Here is a 17,388-nt window from a genome sequence, read left to right on the forward strand (position 1 = left end):
CTTCAGAATTTGAAAGAGAGTATTCCAATCAACATTGTCAAAAGCTTTCTCTAAGTCTACAAATGCTAGAAACGTAGGTTTGCCTTTCCTTAATCTTTCTTCTAAGATAAGTCGTAGGGTCAGTATTGCCTCACGTGTTCCAACATTTCTACGGAATCCAAACTGATCTTCCCCGAGGTTGGCTTCTACTAGTTTTTCCATTCGTCTGTAAAGAATTCGTGTTAGTATTTTGCAGCTGTGACTTATTAAGCTGATAGTTCGGTAATTTTCACATCTGTCAACACAAACAAATGGTTTATAAGGATTGATTATTCTTACAGAAAGGCCCCAGAATTAAATGTTAGTGTTAAAAATGAAATAATTTCTGAAACTGGCATGTTTTTCAGATATATGAGGTCTGTTCAAAAATTTCCATAACTTTGACCACTAAAGTTTTTTTTTTACAATTACCTTTTATTTACCACACATGGTCTCCTTCAAAATATTCTCCTCAACAATTGATACACCACTCCCAATGCCATTTCCACTTCTGGAAGCAGTGTTGGTATGTCTCTTGCCGGATCGTGTGAAGCGCTGTCTGCAAATTTTTTATTATCTCCTCTATTGTTGCAAATCTTCATCCTTTCAATGAGGTTTTCGACTTTGGAAATAAAAAAAAGGTCCGCAGGGGCCAGGTCTGGAGGATAAGGCAGCACAGTGACTCCGTTTTTCATTTCTCTTAAGAAAAATCTCATGCTCATTTGCATAATCCAAAAGCTCTTCACAGGTGAAGGTCTTTCTGGTTTCAACTTGTGAGCCGTGAGACTAACTTCGCAACAACACAATGCATTCAAAGATGCTGTGTCAGGATTTCATGACTTCATCCAACTGAAATGTTAGTCTTCTACGACAGACAGGCAATCTTCAATTTGCAAGCACAATTTCATTAACGTTCCTGACATGAGCGTTGTCAGTAGGCGTCGAAGGGCATCCTGAACGAGGGTCATCCTTAACTTCTGCCCATTTATTTTTAAAACATGTAAACCATTTGTAACACAGAGTACAGCTTAAGCACTCACCACCATAGGCTTCCAGCATCATGTTGTGTGTCTCTGTAAATGTTTTCTTGCATTTGATGTAAAATTTAGTGCAGGAGCATTGCTCTTCTAACTCTGCCATCTTGAAATTCGCAAACTGTGCGACATAACGTTCTACTCAATACAAATAACTGACACACAACAATGTAACTTCCAGCAGTTACTCATTAAACACAGACATGTTCAGGAATGCCAATTGCATTTTGCTCAAACACACCATTGACGCAAAAGTTACAAAATTTTTTGAGCCGCTCTCATACTACATATACACCACAGTGAGGTATTAAACACAGTGTCTTGATACAATAAGTTTATCTAGCGAAGTGAAATAGTGAATAGGATGTGATAAATTTCCACCTCCATTCTTATACAATCAGTGCTTCAGCTCCACCTGCAATGGCTTCAGTGGTTACGAGGTATTAAACCTTAATCATTGTTCCTTTTCCATAAAGAGTTTAGTAAAGATTAGAGTCTAGTCAGACATCGAAATCTTGGAAAATTGACCCTGAATTGTATATATTGGCTCTCAAACACCCTCTGCTCTTGCCCCTTTTCACTGATACTTCGAATTGTGTGTGGTATGTAGTTTGACACGTTATCTTTTCCATGCTTCCCAAACATGAAGGTACTGGCAAAATATCTGTAGTTGCTCTTCACATCTTCGTAACATGGTACTGGTTTCTGAAAGTTCCACACAGCTGCCACTAAACTGCTACGTTGTTTTATTTCTTAATATACCTATTAGTCATATGTTTCTGCAGTATTTATTATTTAATATAAGGTACAACACATGGTATACTTTCCATGTGTGTTATGACCAGGAGGGAAAAAAATGTTGATTGTCTGGACAACTATTGTTGTAGCTAATTTAGCATCATCTGGGGAAGGTGAGTCTACATACGTGAGAAACTGTCACCTCCCACTTCTGCAGCAGATTGCTCTTGGGTTTGTTGACAGTGTTTGTGGATTTTGTGTACCGTCAATTAAGAGGTAATTTTATTTTGAGATGTCTCTTAATTTTTTTTTTTAGGTGGCTACAGTTGAAAAGTTGAGTGCCATATCATCAGTAATGGAAGCATTTGGAAATGCAAGGACTGTAATGAACGCCAATGCTACACGGTTCACGCAGATTTTCAGCTTGGATTTTGACCAATCAGGACAGATAGCATCTGCTTCAATACAGGTACAGTCCGAAAATTATCTGACAAAATAAGTCAGAAGTATCACATCAGTACTAGTGTCCCAGTAAGAAGTTAGTGCTGCTGGCAGTGTAAGATGCTGATAAGGACCTTCATAATTTTGTATTTACTCAAATTTTGCTGTGGTACTTTTATTTCCTTAAAATTTTATTTTTGTTGTTAATGTAAAAACTTGATATCATACTATTCATATTGATTGGAACCAATATTAAAATCATTGAATTCTGTGCTGTAAATATTAAACTGCTTTCTTTGGATAATTATTCATATATATTTTTTTAATATTATACGCGTACAGTTGAGACAGAGTTGTATCTTAACCTGATATAACGTATGTTCTTTAGGTGTTACTGGCAGAGAGAAGTCGTGTAGTTCATCGACCAGAAGGAGAACCAACATTTCATATTTTCTACCGCATGTTGGCTGGAGTGGAAGGTCCTTTACGGAAGGAATTGTATCTTGATTCTAGTCTCTCTGAACATAATTTGTTCATGACCCCACTACATAAGGTACTAAATCATTACTATAACACCTTTTTACTGTATTTAGAAGTTAAATAGTTGTAAAACATGCCACCTGCCATGAAGACATTAAGTGTGGAATACATTTCTCCAGTAATTCCGTCAAAAAGAGATTAAAAAAGAAATAATCTATTGTTGCAGCATGAAGATAAGCAACGAGCAATGCAAGAGTTTATTCGTGTATGTACAGCAATGAAAACACTCGGTATTACAGACGCTGAAGCCAAAATTATATGGTCAGTTCTTGCTGCCATATATCACTTGGGAGTAGCAGGTGCAGTTAAAGGTATGTAGTTTCCACATCTGATGGGTTAATTTGCATTAAGGTCTATTTAAAAATACAGGTATTGTATAAGTATAAATATTTTCTGTCATGAAGGTGGTAATGGTGGTCGCTGGCAGTTTGGAAACCCACGAGCGGCACAACACGCTGCTAGGCTGCTGGGAACCTCAGCGGAGGAGCTGGGACGACTGCTGTTTGGTCAGGGGACTCCACCCACACCAAGGCAGCCGTTCCGTACACCATCACCCACCGAGAGGGATGTGACAGGCATTGAAGCTCTTGAAGGTCTCGTAACGGGGCTGTACGGAGAAGTCTTCAATGCTGTTGCGGCACTTGTAAATAGGTGAGAAGAGAATATAGTTTTCTTGTTGCTTCCTCTTGGCTCTAGATACTAAGTTAATGAGCTGTTCATAACATTTTGTGAAGGATATGAAAAATATGGAGATGCAGAGCAAAGATTACAAAAAATATTGACAGGTGAAAGGAATTTCTCAGTATTGAACCAGGTCAGAGGGTTCAGTTGTTTTACCACTAGATTCAGGAAGGGCAGATTTCAAACCCTTGGTTATTTTTATTATTTATTTATTTATTTTTTTTACAGCTTTGCCAGCAATGGAATATTAGTCCCTATCTTCATTATGATTTTGAATAAAAGGGGCCCTGTAGTGACCTACATAGAGGACATTGATGATGATCATGGGACCAGTTAAGTTGAATGGCATCATATCAAATGATATGGTGCCTACTAAAATAGATTCAGATAAAGTAAAAAAGAAATATTATATTATACCAAATTAAATCATTTGGCATGTAGTTCTGTGGTTTGGTCAATCTATATAGATGTGACACTATTATGTGAAGTGAACAACTCAGGCTATCTTTTTTCCATGACCACTATCTGCCAATACGTTAATATTTAATGTCACTCTTCATCCATTTCGTCTTACAAATGGCAGAAAATTGCACAAATTTAGAATGAGCATATCTCATTTATCAACAATCTTCATGTGTAAAGCAAAATAAGAATATATGAATTTAAGTTGTGTGTATTGCACTGTCCAATCCAAACACTTTGCCTAACCTTTGAGCGTTTGCCTACTGAGACGGCACTTTAAACATTTAAGCAAGTGTTCTAAATTTCAACAAGAGTTGCAGAATATCCATGTGTAAGAAATATTGTTAATCGTTATACTGATATTGGTTAAAACATAACAGTAGTAATAAATTTTAATAGTAGACATACTGTGAGAGTTTTTAAATTCTCTGTCCTTCAGCCACATTTGCTCAGCTTTATCTTGTGTAGAATGTAACTACTTTGCGTATTGTTTATGTTGCCTCGTAATGTTACTACTCAATGTTTCCTTTTTACCATAATTATCAAATATTTAATATTGGAGGACATTTTTTATTCTCAAAGATAACTAACTTTTGGCAAGTAAGCAACTCAACATGTCTGATTTGGAAGGTGTCATTAAATTATCACACTATCAGATGCAACAGTAATACAGTTTTGAGAGTGTCTCCCACATCAGAATTAGATATCAGTCATTCTAATACAAGCAGTCATAGACAAAATATGAGGGGAAGTATAATTTTATCCCTTACAATGAAAATACTGATAGATCCTTGTTGGCGATAGTATGAGCTTCTCCCATCACATAGGAAAGATTTCATTTAAATTTCACAATCATCAATTCAGTTCTTGGTTTATCCTACATTGCTGTTGTTCACATTGCTGTTGTTCACTTTGGAAATGTGATTCTTCTTGCAATATTTAAATGGTAGCAGTGCATGTGCTTTAGACCGGGCTGAGCCAACTGCCAAAATCAATCAGATCACATGGCCCATTGTGTAAAGAGTTTTTGTCATGTGCAGCAGCAGCTTAGTGGATCTTCTGTACTAACATTCCACCCTTCTAGCAGTACACTGCTGGCATTATATTATCTGTTTAAAGTTCTGAATAGTGGCAATTTGGCAATGGATTATATATATTTGTTTAATTTCCATAAGAATGTGCAGTATCGCAGAAAATTTTTATTTCAGGTCAATATCAGCTTCAACGCATACGGTGTCATCCATAGTACTGGTAGACTGCCCAGGCTTTCAAAACCCTGCATCTTGTGGCCATCAGGGTGGAGCGACATTTGAAGACTTGTGCCACAATTACCTTCAAGAACGACTGCAACTGTTGTTCCATCATACCACATTAGTTGCTCCTCGTGACCGATATGCTCAGGTAGTTACACAATGCCATTAAATTTTTCATGAAATTTTATCTGAAAAACTGAATGTCAAGATTAAAATGCCACTGACAATATTCTTAACTGAGAGAGGTTTTATTGTGTGGGATCGAATAGGCTATCATAACTAATATGATACAAAGAAAATAGCTGCATTATATGCAAAATTTTGAATTACTTTCACAATGATATGTTTAATTGTGCGAATCTGAAAGTTTTTCCAGTATACTGATTTGTTTTAAAAGCTCACAGTAGTGGAACTAGGTATAATCATCAAAGACTGCAGGTATTTTGAGGGAAGATTTCTCACCCTTCTCAAGGGACGTACTTCCAGTGGTGCACAACTTAAAGCAATGGAGGATAGCTCTCTGCCCATGCAACCATATAAATGAGAAAGCACCACAAGACCATGGACAATACTTATCTCCCCAAGCAAGTCTGTGACTGCAAAGGGTTGTCTCTCTATTGACAATTCTATAGGATTCTCCAATATGAATGTTTTGGCTCTCACTTCAAACTTGGGGGGGGGGGGGGGGCAGCAGTGTTGTCAGGGTATTGATTGATGTAAAATTAATGGGTAGCACAATGACCAGAGATAGTGCATTTTGTTTGAATTCTGCATGAGACCCAACTGTCTTCTGTTGGAACAACAGGGTATGCAGTGTACACTATTTGTCCTTTGCCACAGTAATCTGTAGCCATAAGAAAAATTTTGGCTTGAGGTAATACTTGGGCCTAGCACTCAGTAGTTGGCATTCTTGGTTAGTAAGTGAACTCCCTCTTCGCGATTGCCCTCCTTTATTGACTGCACAGGTGCAGAGTTCCCCACTGTTGGTTTAAACTGTGAAACATCAGCTGTCTCCTTTGCATTTAACATCTCAAGACTGGCAGGATGGTATCCTGCCAACATTCAGGCTGTCTGTAGTGATTACAAACAGCTGCACTTGTGTGAACTTTTCAGATCTGTTTAATAATGTTTGATAATTTTATGTAGATTGAAATAGTGAATAGTTTCTCAGTAACTTATTAATTCATTGTAAACAGGAGCAACGTCACTTGTACATCATATTTTGGCTGCACAAGTTTTCTAACAGTTTCTGTGCAAATCCCCCTCTCAGAATATGTTCCTTTTCTAATAAGACATAAAATTAAAACTTTCTGACTACTTCATAAGCTGATAGACCTCGCAAGCTTTAAACAGCCTGTTCTTTCATGTAACTGTTTCACAACCACCATAGTAACTGTTAAATTGTTTATCCGATGAATTAACAAACAAATTGTTACAATATATTTTCCCACAAAAGTGATCATGTTTGCAAATATGTAAAAGAGTTTTAAGTACACTGCACAAAAAAAATTTTTTTTTTTAATTCCGCTGGAGACTACCTAATGAAACGCAAACATCACTCCTCGATTAAACCTTAGACGTGTCACCAATCCCTCCAGTTGTTATTGCTGATAGATGAAGCCTGGTGATGCTGCAGATTCTTTACTCAAGCAGCTTCTCATTTGGCCTAATGAGGCTGAGTGGACACCATTTCAGATGTCACTACATCAGAAAAATCTGAAGTGGTACTGGGTATGGATCCCAGATCCTTCTGCGCCAAAGGCAACAGGGTAACCATTTGTCTATGGCAGTGGTCGGTCATCTAATAAATTCATTTACCAACTACGCAATAAAGGAGCCATAATTTCAGGGTTTTTCAAAGTATCGTTGGCTGGTTATTCGAGAGTGTGTCATGTTTAATCCTACTTTTTTAGTTTTGAAACTCCATAAATTAAGCTTTTATTTTTTACTTTGGTGTGTTTGGAACACATTCCAAAAAATTCTGACACTGTAAGCGTCAGTTATATTGTGAAAATTTGTCCATTACTTCCTTAAGACAAACATCTAAATAGTTGATTTGCTTGTTGTGAAGCAGTAATGTGTGGCTAGTTATTACTCACCATTTGTTGTCAAGTTCATGTCTTATTAGCTTTCTTGAAATTAACAGTTGATAAAATTGTTAAAATTTTACCCTTTATTGTATTTATAAGGTCAAATATGACTTTTTCTTTAGGATAACTTATGGAAGTAAGTAAGAAGTAAGTAAGTAAGTAACTGTATTTTACCACACATTCTGAAATCTTTGAATGAAACTGGAAGCAGCAAAATAACTCTATAGTAATATGTTATTTGTGCTGTTTTTGTCTTTATATTTTAGATGTATAAGACTGTAACATATTGTGGTCCTAAGGAAAGAAATCTCTCACTGTTACCTAGCTCACTATTACACAGCAAAGTGAACTGAAGAGTGACAAGATTGGAAGCTTCCTTGTGTTTACACCTAAGAAATAGAGACAGTAGGTAGAAACAGTAATCACTTCAGTATTCTTACAAGGTGGAGTGCTGCCAGTCACATGCTGTGTGTCTATACGCAAATGATCTACACATCACAGCAATTAAATACTGACTGATTATCTTGTATGACAATACTCCATGGACACAATCAATGCAGGTACTTTTATTCACGTGTAATGTGCATGAATTGACATTTGGTCTGGATAAAACCACTGACTGCTTTACTTGTGGTTCTTCATTTTCACAGAAGAATCTTATTCTTATGCTTTTTTTTTAAACTTATGTCATTTTGTTCACACATGACATTTTCCCTAGCACATTTTAAAACCAAATCCTAAAGACGGAACAGTTTCTGCCAGAGTTCCCTTGCTGGTCTTGCAGTCCACTTCTGTGTTGTGAAAGCTGTGAACTTTAGTGAAGTTTGTATTTACTTGCATTGTTTATAATAACGCAGGAACTTCTGTCTAATAGTGCATATATCGACATTGCCAGTGGGATATTTATTGTGAACACTTCCCTCCTTCTTTGGGGCACAGATACTTGAGTGCCACAATGACCAGCATTGTGTCCCTCTTGCCGTAACATTTTCTGTTGGCACTGTCATTCCTTTCTCCATCTTATCATCAATAAATTCAATGATATTAACAGTAAACCATTTGAGCTTTCTGTGAAAGCATTTTCTGAATGAGTTTCCATGCTTTCACAGCTAGGTAGCACACACACTACTTTGAAATGGACTCTGGCTACACCTATTGGTGTGACCATGTTAGTTCCTACTACAGCTGGATCTCCAGTTTGCTTTGTCAAGTGATAAGTTTAGTTCCATATTTGCTACAAGGAAATGAGACTTTCAATACATTTTCATCAGTGTGGCGACTTTAAATTCATATATTGTTAACAAATGTTACTTACCTCATTAAATACTTTTCTTCCTAAATTGTTTATCCATCTCCCAAGAACTCTGCCAGGTAACTAATTCTCTGTGCAGGAACACATAGAGTGTGTGCTGGAGGATGAAGGGGAATCGGGCTCCCCAGCACCCATGGTGTCTCTGCTGGACAGAGCATCACAGAGTGCCATGGTCCGGTCCTCTCAGACAGACCTCCGCAATGCAGGAGACCGCAGGGGCTTGCTGTGGTTGCTGGATGAGGAGGCAGTCTTCCCTGCAGCCAGCGATGAAGGCTTTCTGGAGAGACTCCTGGCGCATTATGGAGACAGAGGTACTGTATGTCTGCTGTCAGATTTTTGTTACATTTTTGTAGAATCCATTGAAATGCCTGCCTGCTGTTTCTATTCTAGTTAATTGGCAGCACTTAATTTTGCATGATTTTCACCTGTTTTCCTTGTGGTTAGTAATGGAGCACTTCGTGACAGAAAAAAAGGTTGACATAATGAAAACTTATTGCAATTGTGATTTCTTGCAATGATATGAATTGGCAACCTAGATCTTGTGATTTCACACTAAGTGATTTCTTTCTGTTGGCGTATTTAAAATGTGTGTGTGTGTGTGTGTGTGTGTGTGTGTGTGTGTGTGTGTGTGTGTGTGTGTGTGTGTGACAATAAACCACAATCACTTTCAGAACTGATAAAATGATACTGTGCCTGCAGAGTTGTAAGGGCATTTGAATAATATCATATTTCATACAAAACACTGCAGTAATATACTTAATTTCACCAATAAATTTATAAGTTGTTGCACACTCAAAATTTCCATTCTTTATTGGACACCTTATATTACCCCTTCAAAACCTAACAGATTACTTAATGAATTTTTAAGATTATTAAACTTTCCTCCATTGCTAGTTTTGAAAGTTGGGAGTGAAGCTGGTTAGCAGCTTTGCACTTCATAGTGGGCTATCAAAGGGTGAGTTTCCACAGGAGACACAATTCATGGAATGAATCACTGGTTAAATCACTAGACTTGAGCTATTAATATGTGCAGCCATTCTTCTCTAGTCACTACTTCAGTTGTGTTTATCATGTAGATAAAAACAAATATTAACCTTCTTTTGCAACTGAATGTTTATTTTCTTTTTAACTCACATGTTAACCAACATGTCTATCAAACATGTTAGTTTACATTGATGACTGCGTCATCATGAAGGACATTGATTGATTGATATTAAGCTATCGAGTGCACAGAATTAAATGACTGAATAAAATTTGCCAAATTCTGAAAAGCAGACCTCATACTATTCAGAATAAATACAAGGGGAAATAAAGAAAATAGACTGGTTCTTTTGTAACCTAGACAATCATAATAAAGATTCACACTGCAGCATGGTCATGTGCAGTGGGCAAGAAGAAATGTAATGTGTAACTGTAACATATTATAAATTGGAAATCTTTATTGTGTTTATCCATCCAATGGACCCAAAAGACAAAAAGAATAGGAAACATAAAAACAACTGTTGCTGCCTATCATGAATAGGTGAAACTTGTTTTGTTTGAAACAAAATAAGCTTTCATTTGCAAAAGATCAATAATATAGGGTTTCCCTTTCAAAGCTTTCACATTACAAAGCCCCAGGAAAAAATTACAGTAGATATTATAATGGAAATTCATGATACACTAGAACATCTTAAATAACGTATCAGTACACCTGTACTTAGGAACCGTTTGTTGCATGAAGAGTATGAAGTCTCTTAAATTTTTTGCCTTTTTCTTTGTAATATGTCTTCTGTCACTACCACAATTGCATAAGACCTCTTCACACAAGACTATCAACCACTTTCATGTAAAGTCGGGGGAATGTTGTGGCCAAGCGCTGGGTCCTTCATGTCTGATCCAGCGATTGGGAAATCCTGTAACCAGGACCTTGTGAAAACTGCTGACCAGTGCAGCAGAACTCCATCTTTTTGAAAGATGATGATGGGTTGCAAGTCTTGTATCTGAGGGTATAAAAACTGCTCCTATGTGTCCAGATATACTGGCCCATTCACTGTGTTTTCCTCAAATAGGAATCATCCAACATTTGCCCACACCAGATGTCCACTTTAGGGCTATCATGAACATTTTCCATGATAGCATGTTGATGTTTTCAGCCACAAGTCAGAACATTTTATCAATTACCTCTTCCATATACATGAAAGACTACCTCATTTGAGAGTGAACATCTTTCCAAGTAGCTGGCATTCATGCCAGTACGCTGCAGCACAACTGTAGCAAATTGTTTTAGGCATGGTTTGTTGTTTAGCATCAGGTGCTGCTGAATTTGCACTTCATAAGCAGAAAACGATGATGATATACTACATGATGCAGTGTTGCCGGGATATAAGTTGTCTAGACGCCTGTCGAACTGACTTACATGAAAATCTGAGAAACCCTTGTCTGATGTCCTCCACTGTCTCTACCAAAATGCTATGACATATAGCACCAGAATGTTGTTGTGGTGTTCAGTCCGAAGACTGGTTTGATACAGCTTTCCATCCACTCTAGACTGTGTGACCTTCTAATTCTCCAAAAAAATACTGCAACCTAGTTCCTTCTGAATCTGCTTACTGTATTCATTTCTTGGTCTGCCTCTACAATCCCACCCGCCATCCCCATCCCCATCCCCACCTGACACATCCCTCCAATACTAAACTGGTGATCCCTTAATGTCTCAGAATGTGTCCCATCTATGGATCCCTTCTTTCGGTTAAATTTCATGTCTCCAGAGTTCTGTTCAGGACCACCTCATTAGTTATATGATTGATCCAGTTTAATCTTCAACATTCTTCTGTACCACCACATTTTGAAATCTCCTATTCTCTTTTAGTCTAAACTGTTTACTTTCCATGTTTCACTTCCATACATGGCTACACTTCAGACAAATACATTCAGAAAAGACTTCTAACACTTAAATCTGTATTCGATGTTAATTAATTTCTCTTCTTCAGAAATGCTTTTTTTGCTATTTCAAGTCTACATTTTATGTCCTCTCCGCTTTGTCCATCGTCAGTTATTTTGCTGCCCAAATAGCAAAGCTCATCTACAAGTGTCTTGTTCCCTCCTCTAATTCCCTTAACAATGCCTAGTTTCATTTGAATACATTCCATTATCCTCATTTTACTTTCGTTGATATTAATCTTATATTCTCCTTTCAAGACACTGTCCATTCCATTCAATTGCTCTTCCAAGTCCTTTGCAGTCTCTAACAAAATTATAATGTCATCGGCAAACTTCAAAGTCTTTATTTTGTCTCCCTGAACTTTAATTCCTACTACAAATTTTTCTTTGTTTTCCTTTACTGCTTGTTCAGTGTAAAGATTGAATAACTCCAGGGATAGGCTACAGCCCCGTTTCACTCCCTTCTCAACCACTGCTCCCATTTTGTGTCCCTTGACTCCTGTAACTGCTGACTGATTTCTGTACAAGCTGTAAATAGCCTTTCGCTCCCTGTTTTACCCTTGCTACCTTCAGAATTTCAAAAGAGTATTCTAGTCAACATTGTCAAAAGCTTTCTCTAAGTATACAAATGCTATAAGTGCATGTTAGCTCTTCCTCAACATATCTTCTAATATAAGCTTTAGGGTCAGTCTTCTCTTGCACATTCCTACATTTCTCCAGAATCCAGACTGATCTTCTCACAGTTTCAGTTTGCTATGACTTGAATATTTGCAGACTGAAGCTTTAAGAGAGAATATCAAGCATCCTAACCTAAACAAACAATTAATGAAAGTATCTGTTGAAACATATCATCATGGTCTGAAATGAGGTGCAGCCCACCCAAGATCCTTCCCACACCTGCTAAAGTGGTGTTCTGTTGCCCATCCCATCTCCACAATGTCCTAGCCCCTATGCCACTCCCAGTGCCAACATCTTGCCACAGGGATCATATCCCTGTGGAAGACCCAGGTGCAAGACCTGCCTGCCCAATCCACCCACCCAGCCCTGTCCTGTCACAGACTTGTCCTACTCCATCGGAAGCCACATACCGGCTCTGCTTCCATCATTGAACAGCTCTTTATATTGGTGCAGCTAACAACCAGCTCTTCACCAAGAGGAACAGCCACAGCCTGACTGTGGCCACAAGCATGATAGACCACCCTGTGGCAAATGTGCAGCTGAACGTAGCATACTAGATTTCAGTGGCTGCTTCACAACCAAAGCCATCTGGATCCTCCCTTCCATCACCAGCTTTTCTGAACTGTAAAGGTGGGAGTTATCTTGACAAACACATTCTTCGATCTCAAAATTATCCTGGCCTCAGCCAGTGGTAACCTACTGGCCTCACACCCATCAGTCTACAGTTTCCACCCCTTCTGTCCTACCACCTCCTCCCCTTTCATGTCCCCTGCTCACTCCACCAGACAGAGCTCTTATCCCCCCCACCCCCACCCCCTCCACCTGTACCCTGCCATCCCTTCCCCTTCCCTGCTGCTCAGTGTGACAGTTGCATTTCATTATGAGCTGCTGGAGAACGTGATCGTGTGCGTGAAGTGTGCTTGCTTGTGTGAATGTGCGTGTGTGTTTTCTTTTCTGAAGAAAGCTTTGGCCGAAAGCTAAATTTGCAACTATCTTTGTGTTGTGCCTGTCTGCAGCTCAATGTGTCATCTTTATGGAGAGTAGAAATGTGTTCTTTCCATTGTTTGATTTTAATGAGAACGTCAGTCATTTTAACTGTGTTTTTATGTACAGTATAACAAAAGCATAATTGTCCTTATTTGGGCCCTTTTGTTTCAGAACACCAGCTGCTGTTGCGCAAGGCTCCTGGACACAACCAGTTCGTCTTGCAGCATTTACAGGGCACAAATCCTGTACTATATACAGCAACTGGTTGGCTCAAAGCATCTCGAGAAAATCCAATGGTTCGAAATGCTGCCACACTGCTCCAGGAGTCTTCCAAGTAAGTTGATGATACCACCATCACACTGCCAGTGCGCACTTAAGAGAAACAGAATTATGGATGGGTGCTGTATTGGAGAGAGTGCTCCTATTGGCTCAGTAAATAGAATAGTTCAGTGTGTCATGAGACTATGACCTTGGCAGATTTTGTGTTGCCCATTGGCAGGAGTGTTCAATGTGGGATGGGTAAGGTGCACATTACCAGTGCATTCGAGCATGGCAAGGTCATAGTTGCCTAATGCTTGAGGCAGTGCAGCTCTTAGATTGTTTAGCTGCTGGGCTTCTCAAGTGCCTCAATATCAACAGTGTATGTTAAGTGCCAGATTTGGTGAAAAACACTGCCACCAGTGTCAGTTGTCAATGACAACAATGTTATCATGACAGAGTTGCTATCAAATGTCACAAATAGTAACAATGGATGGAGTGGTCACACTGGTGAGCATCCCTACTGTCCAGAACCATTTTTCCATTCAGTGTCACGTAAGTACGTGTTCTACCCATATATTGAAGGGCACAGAGATTAGCATGGTGCAAAAGTGCACCTGTTGGAGGTTTGAAATATAGGAAAAGTCACCTGGGCTCATGAATTGCAGCACTCACTGGTATATACCAAAGTCAGTGTACAGTTACATAAAAAAGACAATGTTTATTTTATTTCTATGTATTTATTCATCCTCAGACAATTCAGCATAACAGTACAAGACATATCAGACACATTACAGAAATAATATATACGTATAAAAATTTGTACAAAATAGAATAGGACTAGGTGAAGATAGATCAGAACTATCATGATCTTATCAACAGAACCATTCCAGCATTCATTTAGCAGCTGGGGGAAACTTAAGTCAGGACAGCCACGTAGGGTTCGAACCCTACTGCTACTGAGAGTGAGTCCAGTGCATTAACACTAACTAGCCATATTGCTTGGTATATAATTGAGAAAGAAAACTACATATTCCTAGCTTTCAAGGAGATTTAAGCATGCACCAGAAATATGACCAGTGATATAACTAGAACATTAAACTTCATTGTATTACATTTACAAAACATGGAAACACATGAACGCATAATACAACACTGCTGAAAGTATAAACACATGAACATACAAATACAGCACTATAACCATCTCAAATAATCTTGCAACAGAAGCCTTCTTTGAGTAGGTGAATTTCAGTACATCTGAAACAGAGAAAATGGGAAGCCAACAGCAGAAACGTTCTTGTGCAGATACAAATAGAGCATAGATGGTACAGCTACTAACAGATTGAAAAGTGCTCGAGAATAAACAAGAACCTAGTATTTCTGTAAACTAACATATTTGTTTCCACTGTAGAAACTGTGGTGTCACCGCCAGACACCACACTTGCTAGGTGGTAGCTTAAATCGGCCGCGGTCCATTTAGTACATGTCGGACCCGCGTGTCGCCACTGTGTAATCGCAGACCTAGCGCCACCACCAAGGCAGGTCTCGTGATACGAGAGAGCACTCGCCCCAGTTGTACGAGAACCTAGCTACCGACCAGATGTACGAAGCCTTTCTCTCTCATTAGCCGAGAGACAGAATAGCCAGCAGCTAAGTTAATGGCTACGAACTAGCAAGGCGCCATTAGCCATACAGTGATTGTACTTAAAGTCTCCTGTGTATCGTCAAGATCGATGTACCTCAATGATTTAGTAAAGTTAAGTATTAAACCTGCTCCGTACTTTTCTTCCTAACATTAATTACGTATCCTGTTCCAGTACTTCACGCCCGTCTGCGTTAGTCTAGCTTGCCTTTTCAGCCATCTCAACTTCACGGTGTCGGCCCAGCTACCGACACAACAGAAACACTACTCAACAACGAATGATTTTAACTGTACAGTAAAAGCCAGTTCTTTCTCCAACCTCTTTGTTTATTGGCTTTGCATTATAAAGAATGTCACCAAAGTGGCTCATGTGTCTTTGTCTAAGAGTTGGTTTTGCTCACTCTCTGTGGAGGGACTTGTGGTTGTTAATATTATAGCCATGGTAATTGCTGTAGTTTGCAGGACTCCAAGATTATGAGAGTAATGTAAGCATACTCAACTTCTTAAATATGGGCTTGCAGTGGGCCCTTGTGGAGCTGTATGAAAAGGTTCAAATAGCCCTTCTTGACAATGAAAAAAATTCATTTAATCATCTATCAGTTTTATTCCAAGAGACTATTCCATAAGCTACAAGGGATTGGAAGTAACCAAATGAGCCATTCTTGTATCTCCAGAGAAACATACTTGTGAAATGACTCTCAGAGCATAAAATGCAGAACTGAGTTACTGGGAGAGTTCTGTTGCGTAGTCTACATCCCTACTCATTTCCACCATGCACCAGTTGGAGACCTTCAGTATGTTTCATTTTTCCAAATAGAATGTAATGTATTTTTTTCACATTAAGGGTCAGCCTGTTGGCATTGAACAATGAATGTAAGAACTCGACCAGTTCTTGCAAACACAGATACCTTAACACCACTCACTATTACACAAGTGTCATCCAGGAACAGCACGATCTTAGCTGCAATTCCTTAGGTTTGTCCTGTTGTACACCTTTTTTTACTTTATTTCCATCTGATACTGGTTTGATTTTATGATAAGGATGAGCTTAAGTGAGCTTCACAACCCACAATCTATTTTGCAAATATCACTGAACTCACTTGTTGTGTGTCCCTTTTACCCCATTACTTCCAACTTTTGTAAAACAATTTTATTGCTAACAGTACTTAAAGCTTTAGAAAGATCTAAATTAATCTTAATTAACTCCTACAACACTACTGTAGTTACACAGGTTTCTAATTATTTCATCTGTGTAATCCATTATTACTGTTCCTGTACTTCTTCCTGACCAAAAGCCATTTTCATTACTATTCAGTCGTTTGTGGTTGTTTAGGAACTCAGTGATTCATTGTTTCATTAATCTCTCAAATAATTCAGAGAATGCTTGAATAAAGGTAACATTTTACAATTTTTAATTTATGGGGTAACACTCTCTCAGTGAAAGATAAATGAGCAGTGTAGGCGAAGAGCTTTGAAATTTGTGAAGTATTACAGATCGTGAGAGAGACTGGTACTTACTCTTCAGCTGCTGACACTTTGCACTTGAGACTTTTAATCACCTTTACTACTTCTTGTTCACTGGTTGGATCTGATGTCACACTCTATGCAGGTTTAACATATATCAGTTTATCTCGATTTGTGAAATTTTAGACAGTGAAGAGGCATAGTTATAATCCACGGCAAGTACAACACTGAAAATCTAGATCCCAGTTCTAAATAAAGTAACAACAAAAAGTGGCAGACTCTGCAAGAGAGGCGCTCTGCATCGCGGTGTAGCTTGCTCGCCAGGTTTCGAGAGGGTGCGTTTCTGGATGAGGTATTGAATATATTGCTTCCCCCTACTTATACCTCCCGAGGAGATCACGAATGTAAAATTAGAGAGATTAGAGCGCGCACGGAGGCTTTCAGACAGTCGTTCTTCCCGCGAACCATATGCGACTGGAACAGGAAAGGGAGGTAATGACAGTGGCACGTAAAGTGCCCTCCGCCACACACCGTTGGGTGGCTTGCAGAGTATAAATGTAGATGTAGATGAAGCAAAATACAAATTAACTATAAAACAGATATTCATTGTATTAAAAAATTGTACACTGGGACTGTCACGGCAGATTGCAGTTATTTCCATTGATGCTCTGTGGTAATGTGATAGATATGTGCTTGTAGGTCTGTGCACAGTGAGCATTTTGAGAACAGTCATACAGCAAATACATATACATGATTCCCAAAGAGAATCAGCTTAAAAGAAACACACAATGGCATGTAATTTTTTCTTAAATTGTGATAAATTTGAAGAATAAAAATATATTTTATAAAGGTGAAATAGTGGCTCTGT

The 17,388-nt window shown here is 38.5% G+C and overlaps 1 protein-coding gene across 1 annotated transcript in view; it reads left to right on the forward strand.

Annotated features, from left to right (window-relative positions):
- The window catches only part of LOC126419684 (unconventional myosin-XVIIIa), a 1,310,501-nt gene that overhangs the window by 1,106,162 nt on the left and 186,951 nt on the right, over positions 1 to 17,388 (forward strand). The window contains exons 7-13 of the mRNA XM_050086870.1: positions 2,107 to 2,259; positions 2,620 to 2,784; positions 2,938 to 3,082; positions 3,176 to 3,422; positions 5,123 to 5,315; positions 8,649 to 8,880; positions 13,328 to 13,490. Coding sequence (XP_049942827.1) covers positions 2,107 to 2,259; positions 2,620 to 2,784; positions 2,938 to 3,082; positions 3,176 to 3,422; positions 5,123 to 5,315; positions 8,649 to 8,880; positions 13,328 to 13,490 — 1,298 coding nt within the window. The remainder of the gene's footprint in view (positions 1 to 2,106; positions 2,260 to 2,619; positions 2,785 to 2,937; positions 3,083 to 3,175; positions 3,423 to 5,122; positions 5,316 to 8,648; positions 8,881 to 13,327; positions 13,491 to 17,388) is intronic.

This window comes from Schistocerca serialis, chromosome 9 (assembly GCF_023864345.2).
Source record: "Schistocerca serialis cubense isolate TAMUIC-IGC-003099 chromosome 9, iqSchSeri2.2, whole genome shotgun sequence".
NCBI lineage: Eukaryota > Metazoa > Arthropoda > Insecta > Orthoptera > Acrididae > Schistocerca > Schistocerca serialis.